Source organism: Clytia hemisphaerica, unplaced genomic scaffold (assembly GCF_902728285.1).
Source record: "Clytia hemisphaerica strain Z4C2 unplaced genomic scaffold, Clytia hemisphaerica genome assembly, whole genome shotgun sequence".
In the NCBI taxonomy this organism is placed as follows: Eukaryota; Metazoa; Cnidaria; class Hydrozoa; order Leptothecata; family Clytiidae; genus Clytia; species Clytia hemisphaerica.
This window is the reverse complement of record NW_027103834.1, coordinates 554,343-575,762: the sequence shown is the minus strand read 5'-3', so window position 1 is coordinate 575,762 and position 21,420 is coordinate 554,343. Positions and strand designations below refer to the sequence as shown.

Below are 21,420 nucleotides of genomic sequence, written 5' to 3'. Positions count from 1 at the left end.
GTTTTTAGACCAGTTCATATGAATTATGACCGCTTTGTTTTAATACCAGTTCATATGAATAATGAGCGCTTTGTTTTAGACCAGTTCATATGAATTATGAGCGCTTTGTTTTAATACCAGTTCATATGAATAATGAGCGCTTTGTTTTAGACCAGTTCATATGAATTATGAGCGCTTTGTTTTTAGACCAGTCCATATGAATTATGAGCGCTTTGTTTTAATACCAGTTCATATGAATTATGAGGGCTTTGTTTTTAGACCAGTTCATATGAATTATGAGCGCTTTGTTTTAATACCAGTTCATATTAATTATGAGCGCTTTGTTTTAATACCAGTTCATATGAATTATGAGGGCTTTGTTTTTAGACCAGTTCATATGAATTATGAGCGCTTTGTTTTTAGACCAGTTCATATGAATTATGAGCGCTTTGTTTTTAGACCAGTCCATATGAATTATGAGCGCTTTGTTTTAATACCAGTTCATATGAATTATGAGGGCTTTGTTTTTAGACCAGTTCATATGAATTATGAGCGCTTTGTTTTAATACCAGTTCATATTAATTATGAGCGCTTTGTTTTAATACCAGTTCATATGAATTATGAGGGCTTTGTTTTTAGACCAGTTCATATGAATTATGAGCGCTTTGTTTTTAGACCAGTTCATATGAATTATGAGCGCTTTGTTTTTAGACCAGTCCATATGAATTATGAGCGCTTTGTTTTAATACCAGTTCATATGAATTATGAGCGCTTTGTTTTAATACCAGTTCATATGAATTATGAGCGCTTTGTTTTTAGACCAGTTCATATGAATAATGACCGCTTTGTTTTAATACCAGTTCATATGAATTATGAGCGCTTTGTTTTAATACCAGTTCATATGAATTATGAGCGCTTTGTTTTTAGACCAGTTCATATGAATTATGAGCGCTTTGTTTTTAGACCAGTCCATATGAATTATGAGCGCTTTGTTTTAATACAGTTTCATATGAATTATGAGCGCTTTGTTTTTAGACCAGTCCATATGAATTATGAGCGCTTTGTTTTAATACCAGTTCATATGAATTATGACCGCTTTGTTTTTAGACCAGTCCATATGAATTATGAGCGCTTTGTTTTAATACCAGTTCATATGAATTATGAGGGCTTTGTTTTTAGACCAGTTCATATGAATTATGAGGGCTTTGTTTTTAGACCAGTCCATATGAATTATGAGCGCTTTGTTTTAGACCAGTTCATATGAATTATGAGCGCTTTGTTTTTAGACCAGTCCATATGAATTATGAGCGCTTTGTTTTAATACCAGTTCATATGAATTATGACCGCTTTGTTTTTAGACCAGTTCATATGAATTATGACCGCTTTGTTTTTAGACCAGTTCATATGAATTATGAGCGCTTTGTTTTTAGACCAGTTCATATGAATTATGAGCGCTTTGTTTTTAGACCAGTTCATATGAATTATGAGCGCTTTGTTTTTAGACCAGTTCATATGAATTATGAGCGCTTTGTTTTTAGACAAGTTCATATGAATTATGACCGCTTTGTTTTTAGACCAGTTCATATGAATTATGACCGCTTTGTTTTTAGACAAGTTCATATGAATTATGACCGCTTTGTTTTTAGGCAAGTTCATATGAATTATGACCGCTTTGTTTTTAGACCAGTCCATATGAATTATGAGCGCTTTGTTTTAATACCAGTTCATATGAATTATGAGCGCTTTGTTTTTAGACCAGTCCATATGAATTATGAGCGCTTTGTTTTAATACCAGTTCATATGAATTATGACCGCTTTGTTTTTAGACCAGTTCATATGAATTATGACCGCTTTGTTTTTAGACCAGTCCATATGAATTATGAGCGCTTTGTTTTAGACCAGTTCATATGAATTATGAGCGCTTTGTTTTTAGACCAGTCCATATGAATTATGAGCGCTTTGTTTTAATACCAGTTCATATGAATTATGAGGGCTTTGTTTTTAGACCAGTTCATATGAATTATGAGGGCTTTGTTTTTAGACCAGTCCATATGAATTATGAGCGCTTTGTTTTAGACCAGTTCATATGAATTATGAGCGCTTTGTTTTTAGACCAGTTCATATGAATTATGACCGCTTTGTTTTTAGACCAGTTCATATGAATTATGAGCGCTTTGTTTTTAGACCAGTTCATATGAATTATGAGCGCTTTTTTTTTAGACCAGTTCATATGAATTATGAGCGCTTTGTTTTTAGACCAGTTCATATCGTCGCATCAAAATAAGAAAGCCTTAAGTCCATTTTTTCAAAAATTGAGTTATGACCATACCGATGCTTTACACCCCATTTTTTATCGAATTTTTGGCTTAAATCCATCAAAAACCAACCTAAAGTGGCCTAATTTTAAGTTTTTTGAAAAATAAGAATTTTTATTTTTGAAATTTTCTCAAGTTAAGAAAGTCTTAAGTCCATTGTCATTTTAGTTGGACTTTAGGACCTTTTAGATTAAGGTTTTAGTTAAAGAGTTCAAAAAAGTTAAGAAAGTTTAAAGCAAGAAAGTCTTAAGTCCATTTTGGAGTTAAGACACTTTTTCACTGGAAATTTTTCAAATTTTCAGTTTTAATCAAGGAAATTTACATAGAAAAAAAGGTTTAAGTCCATTCTCGAAAAACATGCTATGAAGAAGCATTCATATCTCCGCAATGGTATAAGTGACAATGTTGATACTTTAGAACTTGAAAGATCTTTCTTCATTTATATTCATATCAAAAAAGCAGCTAGCTAGCCCAACATGGTCAAAAATGGCAGCCATTTCAAACCTTTAAACTTGATTTTCTCAAAACTACAAAAATGGACTTAAGGCTTTCTTATTTTGATGCGACGATATGAATTATGACCGCTTTGTTTTTAGACCAGTTCATATGAATTATGACCGCTTTGTTTTTAGACAAGTTCATATGAATTATGACCGCTTTGTTTTTAGGCAAGTTCATATGAATTATGACCGCTTTGTTTTTAGACCAGTTCATATGAATTATGAGGGCTTTGTTTTTAGACCAGTTCATATGAATTATGACCGCTTTGTTTTTAGACCAGTTCATATGAATTATGACCGCTTTGTTTTTAGACAAGAGCTGCAACATACGAACCTCTGCAGCACAGTTTTAATATAATTGGCAGTGAAACATATTATATAAAAAGGTACAAATTATTGACTATGATAAAAAAAACTTAATGAACATATTTAATTGTTGTTGACAGCATCCTGTCTTTATTCACTTACCCTAACTGGACTGATGAGTCCTGGGAAGGACGAAATACGTTCTGTAGATAAATCCTCTTCTCTGATTTTCAGTGGACAATTTGATGAAAGATTAAAAGCACAATTAACTCCGTTATGCAATGAAAATTTCTACAAAAACATTTTAAAGGTATTCTATCATGCACACTTTATATTCCCTCAGTTTTGAGCTCAGTCAAGTGCTACAAAGATTTCTTGTTTGACACGTTGAATGAATCATCCGTGAAGTGCGAATGTTTCCATAGACTTTTTTAACCACGATGTCATTTTGACTCAAAAAATTAGCAGTGAAAACTTTACGTAATGACTCCGAAAACATTGTGATAGGGATCAATTTCTTAGTGCTTTGATTTTATCTAGCTAAGATTATGTAATGTTTTAGTTTAGTTTTAGAGTCATTGCAATGCTTTTGCTGCTAATTTCTAGAGTCAAAATGATATTGTGATTTGCAAAAGGTGTCTTAATTTATTTGCCATGTATTTTTCATAGTCTTCCAAATAATGAAAACCTTAAACTTAAAATTTCCATTTTTCCCACCAAAGGTATTTGAACCACACACTGATACAGTTCTATGCCAAAAGAAGATTGCAGTCGTGAAGTCCTTCCAGACACTGATTACTGTCATGTCAAAATTAGAAGTATGTGAAATGAAACAATAATAGCTTTCCTTGCAAACTATTTTGATACACCTTTCGGCGTAATTATTTAGATTTTCTTTTCATACAAGATGTTTTGAGAATTCAGTTGGGAATCAGTTGCATTTTAGAATTTCTAAGATATATAGAGGTTAATTGCTTACTTTATGCCAATATTTGTGAGGATGGAGAGCTATTAGCACTCTTACTTTTAATGGAAACTTTGTTGTTCTTTCAATAGGATGATTATTGTTCACTCTGTAAGAAAGAAGTGAAAGACCTACTCTCCTCTTCCATCGCGAAAATTATGAAACAATGGGTTTTCTCTGAAGATGTGTCTAAGAATAGAAATGTGATCGTGGAAATTGCGAACTTTACCTGGCTTTTGATCAGAACTTGGAAAGGGTAAGCCTTTTAAGTAAGTTCTTTTTGGGCGAAAAATATGATCTGAAAATCGTAAAAGGATCAAGGGTAGGTAGGAGAATTCGACTACACGTTTTTTATAAGAACAAACTATATAAGAACGTAAGGCTTCGATGGCCAAAATACTAAGAACAAGTTAAGAACATTTTAAAGCTTCGCGGACTCTAAAACACTCTTCTTAGGAAAATGGACAAAAATACTCAAAAACGGGGAAAATAAGAACATGTTAAGAACATATTTAGGCTTGAAACTCAAAAAGTTAAGAACATCCAAAGGCTTCAAAAATTCCGTTTTCCATAGATGAATGGGTTTAATTGCTTGCGTTAAGAAACTTTTGCGTATGAAATTAATCTACCCAACATGATTCTGTTTGGTTTGTTTTCCTTTAGAACGATTGTTGAGCATCAGGACATTGTTTCCACGTTAACTGAATGCTTGACGGAACTGTCGACATCCGATCGAACCATATTCGCCGAAGTTGTTTTCCCAATCTATATGTCGATACTGGCTCTATTGCAAACACAAAGTAAGAATGCTTTCATTTACCTCATGAATGCCTGGGTAGTTTTAAAATTAAACTTATGGAAACTCATGACTTAATTGTTGACTTGAACCATACCTTAATTCAAGTGAAAAAAAGCTGTACCTGCCAAAAAAACTTGGAAAAAGTTTCTTTTCTTTCCTAACCCAGTCAGTACGAGATATCAAGTAATAATTATCTAACATGACGTTTTAGTTGGACCTTGAAATAACGTTATGAGTCAACTGGAAGGAACTGCGTTTTTCGACAAAAGAAAATCCTTTTACATTTATTTTCCCTTCTACAGATAAGGATGTGATTGGGAGCACTTTATACCTGAACCTTTTAAAACTAATTATTCAAAATCTACATCATCATGACGAGGAGGGTGAACAGTTCACTAAACACACACAGGTAAAATTTTACGGCAACCTTTCAACAACATCAATGGAACTGTAAGGAGATATTGTATCTACTTATTTATGTCTTTCATAACAAAATATCCGACGTTCCATGCGCTAAAAGAGATATTAAGTTCCCCATATATTAAGATTTAAGTTTTTAGTTTTGGTTTTTCTTGGGTATGGTAATTATAAATAAACCAGCTGCGCTGGAAGGTCAGCCTAAATTGCTTGATATGATTAGAAAGATATGTTGTTAAAAATTGATATGATTTGCTAAAACGAGAGTAAAAAAATCATCAAATTTACGTTTGTACACAATATGGATTAACGAAAATATGCCATGTTACAATCTGTATGACAGAATAATTATTCGTCTCTTAATTAGGATAGATATTTAGATAATAAAAATTAGATATACAGATGAACAGCAACAAAAGGCTACATCAACAACAGATTCAAGAAAATAAAAATCCTTGCAAGGAAATTAAATGCAGGCAAGAAAAACAGGCATACTGTACTTATCAAAAATCACAAAAAATGTATACACGTTTCATTTTTTATTAAGCTTAGACTTATAATTATATTCAAGGTCAAGCTGGACAAAAAATCAAAAAAGTTTCAAAAACTAAGATGCTGTAAATCAGTCCCGGGGGGGGGGGTACTTAGGCAAAAATGGATGATTGGTATGTGCGGACGGTAAGGGTCGGTTTTTTCACCTTTCAAAGTCTCTCTAAGGGTTGGAAAAATCAGAAAGTTTTAAATTAGTCTCTCTAAGGGTCGGAAAATTCAGGATTTTTAGGAAACTTTTTGATTTCGAAAATCGAAAAAAATAATTCAAAAAGTCTCTCTAAGGGTCACTTTTTCAGCAAAAATCAGTCTTTCTAAGGGTCGGTTTTCGGAGGTCCCGTCCGCACATACCCCTCATTCGCCAACCCTAGTACCCCCCCCCCGGAAATCAGTAAAAGTTAAAATGGTGTTATTCTTATTCATCTTAACTCCATAGAAATAGTTTAGCTTAAAACTACATGTTTTTTATAATAAGCAATGAAAAATTCAAAATAAGGTTTACACCGACACCCAAAATACAATTTAAAATTTATTCAAATTTAAAGTTTTATGTTTAGCATACCCGGTGTCGTCCCAAAAAGACTGTAATTATTGTACTGTATTTTCCCTAATCTGAGCCTAAATATGCTTAAAAGTGCAATATTTATCTATTAAAAAATATTTAATCCATTTATATACATTTATTATTTATCATTATTAGTCCAGAATGTATAAGTGTCCGCCATCAAATCGCAGTGAAAACTTAAATCTAGAAAAAATCATTTTTAATTCAATAATTTGATGAAGAACTTCGGTCTTTCTCAAATTCACATAGGAGCAATACTTAAATATATATACTTGATCAATTTCCATTTACGCTTTATCATAATTATCTCAAATTCGGTCCAAAAAATAAACGTAACTGCCAGTGAAAAACGCCAGTCTAGAAAAAAATCATTTTTGCGTCAATAATTTGATGAAGAACCTCGGTCTTTCTCATATTTACATAGGAGCTGTACTTTAATATACTTGATCAATTTCCATTAACGCTTTATCATAATTATCTCCAGTCGGTCCAAAAAACAAACGTAACTGCCAGTGAAAAACGCACAAGTCTAGAAAAAAAATCATTTTTGCGTCAATAATTTGATGAAGAACTTCGGTCTTTCTCAAATTCACATAGGAGCGGTACTTTAATATACTTGATCAATTTCCATTTAAACACTTTATCAATATTATCTCCAAGTCCAGAAGAACAAGCATATAAAATGTCTATCAAATCAAAAGAAAACACCAAGTTCGAGAAAACATTATTTTTGTGAATAATCAGATAATTAAGCTGTGAACTGTAATATATATACACTCCATCAAATTCCAGTAATTGTTGGTGGTTATTCTATATTCAAGTCCAAAATGAAAAAATATGTTTTCATGCTACAAAAAAATAATGAGGTCTACAGGTAAAAATATAACTCACAATTCAGGAAAAAACTTGAGCAAATAAGTTAAAATCTTCATACTTTAAAGAAAAGAACATCCTTATAATCTAACTCCAGTGTTGTATCTTCCTTAGTTATAAGTTTAAAAGCCACTTCAACAAGATATAATGATATTGTATAAATAAAAGCTGGCGAACGAACGAAAAAGCACCGCCTTGGCAGCCATATTGAATTGTTTTTGACACATATCGGGAAACCAAACTTAGCCCGATTGGATGAATTGAAAGCGTATCCCAACCGGAACGCTGCCCTAAAAAAGCTAGAGAGAAAATACACAGATCGGGAAACCAAACTTAACCCGATCGGATAAAAACTTTAGAAATCGGGGAAACACGTTTTTTTTTCTGACCCTGCTTCTTCTGCTGCGGAATAATAGCGAAATGAATGCTCAGCTGGGGCTGACCATAAATTGACGCTGAATTAATTACAAATGAAGGTTGATTTATTTTGGAAGGGCTTTTCTAGAAAAAATATCAATTTATTGGAAATTTTTAGTTTTGTCTAATTAGATAGCTTTCTTATCGAATCTTGGCTTGAACTAATATTTCTTGCTCGCTTATTCTCAAAAATGGTGAAAACTTGAGAATATTCAATATTTCTTTATTTATGATTTTTCGAACTGTACGACTCCTTGGATATCCACGAGTTTTTGACCAAAGAACCCTGGATATCAATGAAAATAACCTATACCCGACCCTGTTTGATGTTCGTTCATGCAGCCCCCTCTACGTACAATTATCTTCATGGTAAACCCCAATTTTCAATACTTTAGGTGAATATTGCCAGTATCAGTTTGATGACAGAATTGGTTCTCCAGATCTCGAAGGATTCACTACCATCAGTTATTGAAACATTTCAAAGTCGTGGCACTATACAGAACCTCTTGCGTGACATGACAATCAACCTGCAGGTAATTTCAGAATCTTAAAATTATTCGCCGATTTTTTTTCATGTATGGTTTCAAAACTATTTTAGTAGCCGCTGGGAGTTAAATTCTTCACGCTCCCACAACCCAACGCTACTGTTCGATACGTGTTATTTTTCAATTGTATGACTCAAAACATGGAATAGAAGATTTGTAGGGTTGTTGGCATTAATCGAGGGTTGCACTAAGAAGTTTTTTAGAAAATATTCAAGTATACTAATCTAACAGTGGATTCTATTTTGATTCATTTTTGTAAAATTTTTTGTACCATCAATAGAAAAGAATCGACTTGGAATATGTGGAAACCGTCCTTCGATTCATGTTGTCATCCAGCCAAAAAGACTTGGTATGGTTTCTATATTATTCTCTATGAACATATCACCTAGATTTTACTGGAAGAGCTATAGAGATTAGAACAATTAGACCAGAATGTTTGGTTTATATCTCCTTCGTATTTATCTTTTATCTTTAGTGAAATTTCATGTCCTTACACTTTTAGATAGCAGAACATTTGCATCAGTGTGGCATCGGCAAATTCATATGTCTCAATCTGAACAATGTGCAAGCTGTATGATTTTTTTTTTCAAAACATAATCAACCAATAATTTCTGGCAAAGCGAATATGACTCTAAAGTGATGTTACCTACACAGTCAACTATCTAATTCGAACCTCTATTATTCAAATCTTTATGTAATTCGTACCAAAAGATTACTTCCTTCAATCTGAAAAGTTGTATAAGATTTTTCCCGTAACTAAGATACATAACTCTTCTTTCAGGCAAGGAAATCCTCACAGGTGGCCAGGGAGATCTGGTCATTAATTTTGTCATTGACTGCACGCTTGTTGAAGAAGTTGAGGTTCACTTTCTTGCAAGTAGCTGTCGATTTCCTTGGCGCGTACGAAGAAGATATCTTTCAGGTAACACTACTATATACTGGTAACTGCTTGATCTTTGAAATAAAGCTTTACTTTTAAATATTATCGTGTTTTTTTGCATGTGGTTAAAATTGGAAATGATTTTTTTGTTGGCGAATAAACTACTACTTAGTAGATGGTGTTGTAGTTTGTTATTCCATTTCGAAAAAAATACATATCGTGTAGCAGGATGGGAGGGGAAGTGTTTGGGAATGAATTGAATGACTAACACAAGATATTTTATGTTTAGAGTATGAATTTGATGGAAGAGATGACGAATGGATCCTGTTTGTTGATCTCTGAACAAATCGCCATTTTGTGTTTTGAATTGGCTCATTATGATCATGATATTGAATTCCTGTTACCTGATATTCACCAAAAGTTGAAGGTAAGAAGAAGTGATGGCCAAATGGTTTAAGGGGTCAGTGCCACTAACCAAGGTTTGTGGTTCGCACTAACCAAGGTTTGTGGTTCGAATTCCCCATCCTTCCAATATACCGTTCTGTTCAAAGATAGCTTAGCCGCCTGGCCTTGGACCTCGTGAAAACAACCAAAAGACTATTTAAAAGTCCTAGATTGCCGGGCTATTCACGTAAAACAATGATTCAAGGATTGTTTGTTTATCTGTGTTTTTTTTCTCATTTTGAGATTGAAATATATGAATATATCGGCCTATCTAAACCCAATGAAAACTGGGTTGCTTCTGCAATATTTTAAGAAACCATAATTTACTTTCTTTCATTTCTTTAGTATGGAGTGGCTCAAATGGTGAAGCTTTCTGTCGCCCTTCTTGCAAGACAAAAATTAATCACACATCTCACCGAGGTAACTTTTTTCCATGGCGGGTTCTATGTTCTTTTTTTTATCCTCAACGGAGCAAGATTTCCGGAAAAAAACAGGAACTAACTAAGGCCAAAAGTTGTATCATTTAATTGAAGTTTTAGTTTTTAAGTCCCATAAAAAGTGACGCTACTTCTGTTTTACGGCGTTTATGGGTTTTTGGGCAAAAAGTTTTGAGCTTATATCCAATCCAGTTATATAGCTCAGCTTTCTATTTCCAGTTCAAATCGACAGACAACCTCCATCAAATGATCAGAGGAACTAAAGCACCGAGTCCCGTTTCTTTCCGAAGTGATAGCGTCCGATCAGGCTATAGTACTGCAGATTTCGAAAAATTAACTGGACTGGCTGAAGTTGCACAAAACCGGTAATTGTTTTAAATTTGACTTTCATTGGCTTACCTTAAAGATATTCTTTTTATATATAAAAGAGAAAGAAGGCTTGCCTCTATTACTATTCTGTACCAGAGTGTATCTCACATTTATCGTTTCGTAGTACGGTAATGAATTTTGAAATTAGCCGTAGATATTGGGTCTGTATACAGACAACTCTTTTACTGGCATTAGCAGAATTGACAATAGGATTTCTTAAAAATTTTGTTCGCGTTGCACAGGAGCCGGAGAAGTTTATTCTTTTCCAGTTTAAAAATAGTGGAAGAGGACAAGAGGCCAAGAAGTTTTGTGAGATCCCTTATCGATACCTGAGAAGATTCCAGCATATTCTGACACTGGGAAATTATCTTTTCCATTTTCTCTGGTGGCAGGCTCAATTTTAAATTCAACGAGTCCACTTCCACCCCCAAATAGTAGGAGATACGTTAAATGTTGTCTTTCTCAAGCCAAGTCTCCTTACATTTTGAAATCCTCTATACAAATTTAAGCGTTGGCTCATTCATTCTCTTTACTGCTGATAGGTTGATCAACATTTTATGTTATTGTTTGGGCTCGTTGAGAAGAATCACACCAAGTGTCGTAGAAGCCATTCTTGATGAGGTAAAAAGTTTTTCCCGTCGAATGTTAGTAGTAAGTAAGTCTACGACCGCAGTCAGAGGCTACCCGAAGGCTCCTCTTTCGATAGCTATCTACCCGAAAGTAGGAGAGGGCGCCACTCTTTCTTCCTGTACTGCTCCACTTACCCTTGACCCTTCTCTTAATTGCTGAGCACCAAGCAGAGATGCACCAAGTACCATTTTGGGAATCTTTGGTCGAATGCTTATTTCACCCACGATTTGAAAATGCTCCGTCTTAGCTTTATATATGTTTTTCACATGTTTATTGATAAGAAAGTAACTCGTAATACTGATTGATGTATACTGTGTTTAATTCATATATCAAGTTTTTCTCGTTTTCTCTCCGTTTTGCTCAGGGGATGGATATTGATAGTTTCACACCATTAGTCGATTTCAAGTTCAATTCACCTACATTGGAGATGGAGGATAACCCGACGTTCGGTTCCCTTTTAGCGTGTGTTAATATCGCCCTCAAAATGATTTACAAGGTTTGTAAAATGTTATATGTATTTTGTCGATGTAACTTTTACGTGTCTTCGACAGAAATCTTAATAAACCAGCTGCGCTGGAAGCTCCGGCTTAAGAGATTAAAAGATGTGAAAGATGAGCTTGTTGAGTTAGTTGTGTTAGAACGTTGGTTGGTTCTTTAGGCAAGAAAGTTCCCCCACAAACTGCTTATCAGAACAGATCAGAAAGCAAAGTAATAATTCTATATTGCAGAGCGAGTATGAAAAATAATCTTAACAAATAAATAAACCAGCTGGAAGTTTAGCTCTTCTAAGTGATTACACATGCACTTTCTTCCCTAAAAAACCAACCCCCCCCCCCCGCCCACTCATCCTCGACTAAAAAGTTCAAAATTGGAGCTAAATGAGATAAACATTTAGAAGTCGAAATATTTCCAAGTTCTTGATTTGATTGTCCAGATAAAATTTCGGGGAGAAAAATAGCCTAAATTAGAGGCCACGGGCTTTTAGCTAAGTATTATTTTTTCTGTTGGGATAATACTTGGGGGAGAGTAGGATAAACCAAATAAAATGGTACAATAGTGTGTATGTAATAAATAGTGGTATATTTGGAAAAAACCTGTTTCGGGTTTGAAAAATCTTCAAAAGGAACGGTCGCCCCAGCCAATAAAATTACGACAAAGTCCAAAAAATATCATTTTCAGTTATAACACTGTGAAAATTTCTCCGATCTTGTTCAAATTTACACAGGAATTGTGTTTTAGTATCCTTTACTGAATTCTCATAGTGATATGTTTGTAAAAAATCTGTGTCGGGTTTGAAAAATCAAAGGAACGGTGGCCAGCCGCGATGAAATTACGACAAAGTCCAAAAACGATCATTTTCAGCCATGATACTGTAAAAATTTCTCCGATCTTGTTCAAATTTACACAGGAATTGTGTTTTAGTATCCTTTACTGAATTCTCATAGTGATATTTTTGTAAAAAATCTGTGTCGGGTTTGAAAAATCAAAGGAACGGTCGCCAGCCGCGATGACATTACGACAAAGTCCAAAAACGATCATTTTCAGCCATAATACTGTGAAAATTTCTCCAATCTTGTTCAAATTTACACAGGAATTGTGTTTTAGTATCCGTTATTGAATTCTCATAGTGATATGTTTGTAAAATATCTGTGTCGGGTTTGAAAAATCAAAAGGAACGGTCGCCAGAGCCGCGATGAAATTAAGACAAAGTCCAAAAACGATCATTTTCAGCCATAATACTGTGAAATTTTTTCCAATCTTGTTTAAATTTACACAGGAATTGTGTTTTAGTATCCTTTATTGAATTCTCATAGTGATATGTTTGTAAAATATCTGTGTCGGGTTTGAAAAATCAAAAGGAACGGTCGCCCAGTCAAAAAATGATGAATACAAAACAGGATCATTTTCAGCCATACACATAACACCACAAAAACTGATCAGATCGTTTTCAAATTTGCACTGTAATGTTGTAATTTTAGTATTCTCTTTCGAATTCCAATGGATGTGTGTTTGAAAGTTTCATTCCATTGTCAAGTTACAGAGTTTTATGGTTTTGTGCGTCCATAAAACTAGAGAAGTTAGCCATATGCAAGATTTAAGCACTCGAGCAGCTGACGATTCGTGGCCAAATCTCCAAAGTCTTTCCACATTGTTATAGACCAGTATGCATCAATCTTCTCATAAATCATCCAAAACATCATGAATAATGATGAAAATGATCACTATCTTTCACTGAGATTTGCAGCTAAGCCCACTTTCGGCAGCCATCTTTTTCTAAATACTTTCGCAATATTATCGAAATCCAGAAAATCCGTTTTTATTAAATCGGAATAGATCATCGGATTAGATAAACAAAAAAAAATGTCTTGACCTTATTGACCGTCGTTGTCGGAAGAGAGAATTAAAGGCTCCTAGGCCGGAGCAAAAATTACTTGCCTATTTTTTTGACACAAATTGCTAATGCAATACGAATATTATAGTCGCGCGGCTGAGGTCGAAAAACGTTTCATTTCGTGATACATATTTCAGATTCCAAAAAAAACAACGGAAACTCGCAAATTAGTATGTGTAGATTACAAAATCAAAAAGTTTCCACGATATTATCGTGCAAGTAACGAGTAATTGGCGATTTTTTGCGTTTCCAGGCAAAATTGCAAGGCCTGGAAATGATTAAAAGCTGATGGAAAACAGGGAATTTCCCCACAATCTGCATTAATTTATGCAAAATTAAACACCTTTTTGACCACAAATAGGCCCATAACTTTTGATCTAGAGAAGTTGGGACTTTGGTGTAATACACTTTTTTGCTCAGTTTGAAGAGCTCTATCATGTGATATAGGTCTTTTTTTTAATTTGAAGACCCCCCAAAAATCATGAATTTCCAGGCCTTGCAATTTTGCCTGGAAACGCAAAAAATCGCCATTTACTCGTTACTTGCACGATAATATCGTGGAAACTTTTTGATTTTGGAATCTACATATACTAATTCGAGAGTTTCCATCGAAAAAAGTGGAATCTAAGAGGTGTATCACGAAAATCATTTTCTAGCCACTTTTTTCGACCTCAGCCGCGCGACTATTAGAGCATAGAATTGAAAAGTTTCTAAAAGGCGGACACTTCTAATTAGCATACACTTCTAATTAGTGGATACTTCTAATTAGCGGACACTTCTAATTAGTGGACACTTCTAATTAGTGGACACTTCTAATTAGTGGACACTTCTAATTAGTGGACACTTCTAATTAGTGGGCACTTCTAATTAGTGGACACTTCTAATTAGTGGACACTTCTAATTAGCGGACACTAACCCTATTCCCCGATGATGTCCGCGAATAAGAGGTTCCACTGTTCTAGGGCATTTAATTGGCGAGCTTTATATATTTATATTCATTTATACAGCTTGTACAAGGGGATTCGGAGCACGTGACGCCAGAAAAAGATGTCTTTAATACTTCGCTCCCAACAGATGCTGACAAACAAAGGTAATAGATGAAATTTGTCAAGTTCGGGAATAAAGGTTGAAAACTAGTTTCCTATATGTTTTTTTTTTTCACCCTCTCCCAATTAAAGCAAGAACCTTTTACATGGAATACTCTTGGCAGAAGATAAACACAGCCAATGATGCTAGATAAAAAATCAAAACAGTTAATAAATTTTGGCGGATTTAAAAGAATTCAAATTTTGATATATTCAGTGGGGGAATGTTGGAGTTAAAGAAATACCCAACCGATAACTTGATAAAATCAGACAACTTGTGCATTACAAGAGACCTTTTATTTAAAAATTCTAAACTTTTCTCGAAAACCAAGGCGGAACGATTTCTTTCTTGAATTAACGATCTGGACGTTTATTAGGAACTTGAGATGCTCTAAAATTTGTCGACTATGCTTATTTTAGATCTCACTTGTGGTTTATTGTGGAGAATTCTTTGATCGTTACATTATCACAAGCATCCTGTTATCTCCGCCATCCTAACATCAACGAAGGTGGAAAACAATTCTTGAAAAGAGAACTTGGAAGTGAACTGGTAAGTTTATTTGTTTATTTTCAAGAAAAAACTTTCGAGAACTCAAATCGGTCTTTCTATCTGACGGATGTATGGTGGACTTAAAAGATTTCAATAAACCTTATCGGAGTTTTTGATTTTTACAAAAAAGCGATGCATTTTGGGATTATTTCGAGTTTATTGCAATAGAAATCTATAGGAATTCCTCGAGGGAATTCTATTGTAATACACTCGAAACAATCCTACAGTGCATCGCTTTTTTAGAAAAATGAAAAACTCCGCAACAACATAAAGCTGCAAGGTGCAACTAGATTTTTCTGTACATCTACGCACTACAAAATACTTCAACACCGTTTTACGCCTCTAAATTATCATAGAAATACCAAAATGAGTCAAATGGCAATTATTCGTAGGATATTATTCCTCTGAGATTGAAATATTGCACCCAAGTCTTGACACAAATATTGTTTGCTTGGCTGTTAATATTTTTTCGGACGTTGATGGTTTCTCATTTTCTTTTTTACCACAGACCAACATTCGACATGCTGTGCAACGTTATCGATCAAGACGTGGTATCCCGCCCTCGCCCGAGTCCTCAGAACGCCTATCCACCTCTTCGATGTCCTCGTTTCGTCGTTCTCCAAGCAAACTCTCATCTTCAATTAGTCTCAATGAGGAAGAAGAAAACTCTGTCCTTAAACTGGTCGATACCTATACTCGCTATTTACTACGATAATATTTTAATATTTTTTTGTATCCAGGCAATTTATTTGTTAACAGGTTTTTTATCGGAAAGAAATTCAAAGAAAAGTAATTTGCTTATTGACTTTCATGATTTGACTTGAAAGAAACCGCTGAAATTAAATGCTTTGTTGCCTATCATTGAATGAACTGATAGAGTGCTGAATATTAGTCTATGTTGCCATGAGTTTAATGCGAGACAAGCTTGCTGAATGTAGGCTCTCCTGCTAGTTTTAAAATATTTCTCAAGTATAGGACGGCAAATTGGCTATTGCAAAATTGATTTTTCTCAATCTCTCAATTCAGATGCGTTTTAATTTTACCATGCTCTGTTGTAAATATAAAAGGGGAAAAAATGTACCTTCTAAAATTATCGAATCATCATTGCCCAGATATCTCTAAAATTCACTGTTGCAAATATTTGAGATTTTTCACAAAAGAAACACTTGCTGGAATCGATTTCCCTTAAAATGAAGCTACTTGTGAGGACTTTTGGAAAGTGTTGATATTCAATTTAATATTGCCCAAACCAACAGCAAGTATCTGCTCTGATGATCTGATCTGAAATGTGGAGGGGGCGGGTTAGGATACTACTTCTAGACACGCATGCTCAGTAAAGAAATTCGACGCTCTCTGATCTCAATTTTTTTTTATCGCTATGTTTGTTGTTAGCGTAATTTCGTGAAGGAAGGTTTACAAGTTTGGTTGTCAGTTTGTGTTTGACAGTTTGGTTTTGGTTTGTATTATGTTTTATTGCCTTTTAAATATCTGTACAGAATATAATTATCTCATTAGTGTTAATGTTTATCTGAAACGATTCGCTTCAACGAGAAAATATTATTGATCCTGAAAGTTTATAATACACAACGTGTGCTAATACGTAATAGCCAGTTTACTGCGTTTTCTACCATTTGCTTTTTTTGTTGTTTTTTGTAAGAGTCTCTCATGTTTGCTATGTTATAACTGTCTTAGTATCTACAGCATGAATTGATTCAGGTTCATGTGACATAGAATAGATAATACTGTTCAGTTGTTGTCGCATAATGTGCAATATTTTCAGGCAGGACTCAGGTTGTTGGTTTTTGTTTGTTTTAGATTGTTTTTGTGTACACATTGGTTATTAACATCAGCCAAATAAAAAAAGGGAGTCTGGATATCCATAAACTGGAAATACTGACGATTGGAATGGGTTTCATAAAAAGGGTAACTTTCATGGTGTCATCCAAATAGATGATTCTTCTAATCACACTAATGGTGTGATCTATGAATTTCATAAACTACGATATACCGCCAACTGCTCTAACTCGGGACTATCTGTCAAAACATGGGACGGCAATTCAGACACCATTTTACCGAACCTCCTAAGTCATTTGATTTGGTTTAATGAATGGTGTATTAAAAAGTACATGATGATGATTTCTCTTTTGCACCGAGTGTGCTTTTAAATCGAAATATGAAAAAAATCTGTAGTGGAAGACACGCGAGTGTCTGTGCACTCAAAGAGGAACGAAGAAGTATGATTGATAAACTTGGTGGAGTTATCAAAACAAATTTGTTTTCAAAGAGATTAACAGTAAATACTGTTTACAGGCCAGATATCAACCAGTCCCATTTTTCGACCAATCGTCCCAAGTTAGAACAGTTGATGGTAATTATGAAAGTTACCTGCCCCCAATAGTTGTTTGGGAGAACGCAACGGATAATGTTAGATCGGATGGCCAAAAGTCACCTTATTTATTTTCTCATCAGCACATCGCTAAAACTCACCCTGGAAGACGGGGGTTCTGTTATCATCAGTTAGGGTCAGGGTTGGAGCTAGAGAGTCCCAATAAAGGACCAGGATCCCGAAGGGACCCTTGTAGGGCCACCGGTAGGGTTGGGAGTTTCATCTATATAAAGAGATTTGTCCGTACGATATAACTTCTTTCAAATGGCAGAATTTTGCGATGATGGCTCAGCGGATAGAGTGCTGGCTTCCGGAACCAAAGGTATTTATTTAGCGATGGTTCGAACCCCATTCGGTGCGATGATTTGATTGGACAAAATATGATTGACAGATCAAAACTTAGAAAACTTAAATAGTTAGAAAATAAAAAACTAAGTCTCCGACAGTCAGAAAAGAGAAAAATAGGATAAGAGATAGGAAATAAAAAAAGTGACTTTTGGCCATCCGATATAACATCTACCGAACGCTGCAGTCTTTTGAATACCATAGCTTTGTGTAATGTCGACATACCTTGTCTAATTCCACCATAGCAACTATCTGGTCTGCAGCAGTAGTTACAAGTAGTTAGAGTGATTTTTTCAAGAAGTTTTTTTTACTTACAGTATAAACAATTTGAAAAGACCAGATGTTGCTATAACAAAATTAGACAAGGTATATATGTCGGTACGAAATGAAGTTACAATAACTAATTACTCCACACTTCAGAAATTAGATATTGTCCATAAATAAGTTTTGTTCAAATTGCCATGCTAACATTCTCCCAAATAAGCATGCAATTAAGCTGTGAATCTTCCCGCTTAACATCCTATAAAGTATAAATAAGCTGGAGTATTAGGGTTTTATTTCCGTAATACAGAGCAGATATAATTTCTGGTCCCAATGAATGGAGTAATTTAATATGGATCGTGTTCAAAAATAAAGGCCTGTTTTGTGACATTTTCAAAGTGGCTGACAATTTTGTTAATAAAATGAGTATTTTTGGTGGCTAACAGTTTATTTTTTCACCAAGCATTAAGTAGAACGATTAACCTTTCCAATTGTTTTGGAGCGAAATTAAGTGGCTCACTAGGTTACAAGATATTTCAAGATAAGCTATGAGTCGTTTATGTGGCTGACAACACTGGTGGCTTTTTGAAACCAACCAGTTTCAAAATGTTGCTCCTTTATCTGTTTTGAGATAATATGATACCTCTAGTTACCGATTCAAGTGTCATTTTCAAACAAACCATTTCCTCCTTTGAGGTGGCTGACAAAACACATATTTGGACATATTTGGACCTGGAGCCACACATTTTACTCATTTTACCATTTTTTTCATCAAAATATGTTCTTTGTGTAAATACCGATCATCTTATAAAATTTCAACGTTTTATTTGAAATATTTCCCAAGTTATTCAAGAAATACTCAATTTTTGAGTTCCCTAAATGTCACACTATTTTTGAACATGATCTATGCAGGGCTGTCGGATTTAGGACCACTCACGGTAGGTCATCCCATTCCCCCAAACGACTATTGACAATTGGCTGCCTGGGAGTCGCTGACCTTGACGGCAGAGGGGAGACGTGCCGCTGGATAGTAGTTTAGGAGAATGTGACGGTCTTTTGAATTACTCAGCTTAAATTTCTTAATGATAACATCATATAATACGCCATTTAGTAGTCTTGCTATCTCCACGGTGCTTCACCGCAAAGGCGGTAGGTAAAAATGCGCACTTTTTAACTGTGAAAGGTTAGAGGAATAGTTGTTTTGGCAAACGTGACGGTCATTTTGAATAACTAATTACTCCACAGCAGTTACCTACAGACAAGATAATTTATCATGTTTTTATTGGCTGAGGGAATTTTTGAAGACACCAATATGATTTTTTGAAAAAAGTGAAAATCTTTAAATTCATTTTGCTTAAAGACTTTATTGAAGACTTCCATCTCTGAAAATTTCAGAATTGTGAATCAATTACTTTGAATTGAAGTTTATGAACTTGCAATATTGGCCTTAAAAAGTATTTTGCTTCCCAAAATTGGCTTGTTTAGGGCTCCAACGGGTACAATTTTCAGTCCAATATGATTATTTTGTTGTTTCTTCATAAAATTTAGTACAGCAAGTGAAAAAATTAAGATTTGCATTAGTTTTGACATATTTACAGGCCTGAAAAGGCCAGAAAATGCCATTTTTTCCAATTTTTGCCTGTAATGCGAATCAGTACCCCAGGGGGGTTCGACCAATTTTGGACTTCTGACCTTAAAAATTGCGCAGAATGCCTCAAAGTAGGTTAAATTTTCATAAAAAACACTACATCTTGAATTTTCTGATTTTGACATTTGACGCCCCATCCTACTATAAAGCATTTTTTTAACATATTCTTGTAAATTTTGAGAAAAAATTGAAATTTTTTGCTGTAATAGCCCTTTTATTGTAGGAAAATTGTTAAAATGCTTGTTTATTATACCCAAAAACATTACTTTTATCATCAAATCATTTTGCAAAGTTACAAAGAATTTGAGCAAGTTTTGGAAGAGATATGAAGAATAAACCTCAAAAAAGCTGATTTTTTGGTAAAAAAGACCCCCGGGCAGTTTTTTGGGCTGGAATTCGTCAAAAATGCATAAAATTGAAATTTTTTTTTAAAATGTCTTCTATCATTATATGGAACAGAAAAAACACCAGACGAAGAAGATCTGAAGATACTCTACCCCCTACCCCTATTTTTATCTGATTCTTATTCTTATTATCTGAATCAGGTAGGTCCATTCAGCACGTTGCTCAATTCTCTAGGCTTAGATTAGCTAGCTCTCAGATTTGTCTAGTCTGTCCATATCTTCTGACGACTGGGTGACAGATGAAGATTAGACAATATTTTATAAATCTAAAATTATTTCGTAGAGGTCGATAGACCTGTGAAATATAATTCTATAATAGAATAATTTCATGTAAAGTTTTACTCTTACCATAAATTGTAAATGCCGTTGTAAATTTGAATGAGCATGAAATATGGGTTCTATCAATTCACTATGTTTTTATGAAATTTTGCTGGGGACGGACAGCATAATGCAACTTATTACAGGTTTTAGAAATAGTGCAACCGAATTTTTATATTGTTGTGTCCCTTTTAACCCTAATTGTGACTTTTGACAAAATGACCATTTTTTTATAAAAATTACATTTATCCTTACAGTATCAGGTAGTTCCAGTTAGCATCTAGTAGGACCCAGTATTAAATTGAAATTAATTTATATAACATCTCCATTCAAAGAGTCTATAGCTATTTTTGTCTCGTTTATGCCAGGGTTCACGATACAGCTCTTATGGGATAAATATTTTTACACCCTTGCACAATTCAAACAAGAAATTTAGTATTAGCTAAACAAAAAAAACTGTAAGTTCATCCTGCTGAAATCATAATTTTTTATAATACAATTGATAGATTAGCAATTTCTTATACATTTCAATGATATTTAAAGTGTAACTTTTGATAACCCAAAACAAGCTTTTTTGAAAAGGAATTTGACTAACGAAAGTTGTGCTTCTGTTGCCAATGTTAATGAGGCAATCGAATTCAAGGTTACTGAGAAACTGTTTGGTTTGTTTGGCTACACTTGTGACCCTTCTAAAAACTTCATTATCATGAGATTTATTAGTAATTTTTATCAAGATAATTTGAAACTACGTCTTAAAATTATTAGAAGGTATAATTTTGTTTGAGGTTCTTGTTCATTAACTAAACATTTTATCAAATGTTACAATAGTCAAACAATTTCAAAATAGGTGAGCTGAAAAAAAACTTTAAGGTTAGAGGTTGGATAACTTGACCATGATGTTAAAAAGCGCTATTATAAAGCATTTGGTAAATTTGAAAGAGTTGAAATTTGATGATTTAATAGTAAGGTTCTAAAAGTTTAGTTTTGAAAACTTGTACATCATTGCAAAAAGGTTTAAAGTTACTTGACTATTGTCTGCTTT

The 21,420-nt window shown here is 34.2% G+C and overlaps 1 protein-coding gene across 1 annotated transcript in view; it reads left to right on the top strand.

Annotated features, from left to right (window-relative positions):
• LOC136806949 (nucleoporin NUP188-like) overlaps positions 1-15,809 on the top strand; it is a 30,443-nt gene extending 14,634 nt beyond the window's left edge. The window contains exons 26-43 of the mRNA XM_067063523.1: positions 3,107-3,180; positions 3,335-3,410; positions 3,823-3,918; positions 4,157-4,320; positions 4,728-4,864; positions 5,166-5,272; positions 8,080-8,217; positions 8,510-8,578; positions 8,732-8,800; positions 9,011-9,151; positions 9,399-9,536; positions 9,899-9,973; positions 10,210-10,355; positions 10,902-10,980; positions 11,354-11,485; positions 14,389-14,471; positions 14,887-15,016; positions 15,525-15,809. Of these exons, the coding sequence (XP_066919624.1) occupies positions 3,107-3,180; positions 3,335-3,410; positions 3,823-3,918; positions 4,157-4,320; positions 4,728-4,864; positions 5,166-5,272; positions 8,080-8,217; positions 8,510-8,578; positions 8,732-8,800; positions 9,011-9,151; positions 9,399-9,536; positions 9,899-9,973; positions 10,210-10,355; positions 10,902-10,980; positions 11,354-11,485; positions 14,389-14,471; positions 14,887-15,016; positions 15,525-15,731 (2,061 nt within the window). The 3' untranslated portion in view covers positions 15,732-15,809. The remainder of the gene's footprint in view (positions 1-3,106; positions 3,181-3,334; positions 3,411-3,822; positions 3,919-4,156; positions 4,321-4,727; positions 4,865-5,165; positions 5,273-8,079; positions 8,218-8,509; positions 8,579-8,731; positions 8,801-9,010; positions 9,152-9,398; positions 9,537-9,898; positions 9,974-10,209; positions 10,356-10,901; positions 10,981-11,353; positions 11,486-14,388; positions 14,472-14,886; positions 15,017-15,524) is intronic.
• The last annotated feature ends 5,611 nt before the right edge of the window (positions 15,810-21,420 follow it).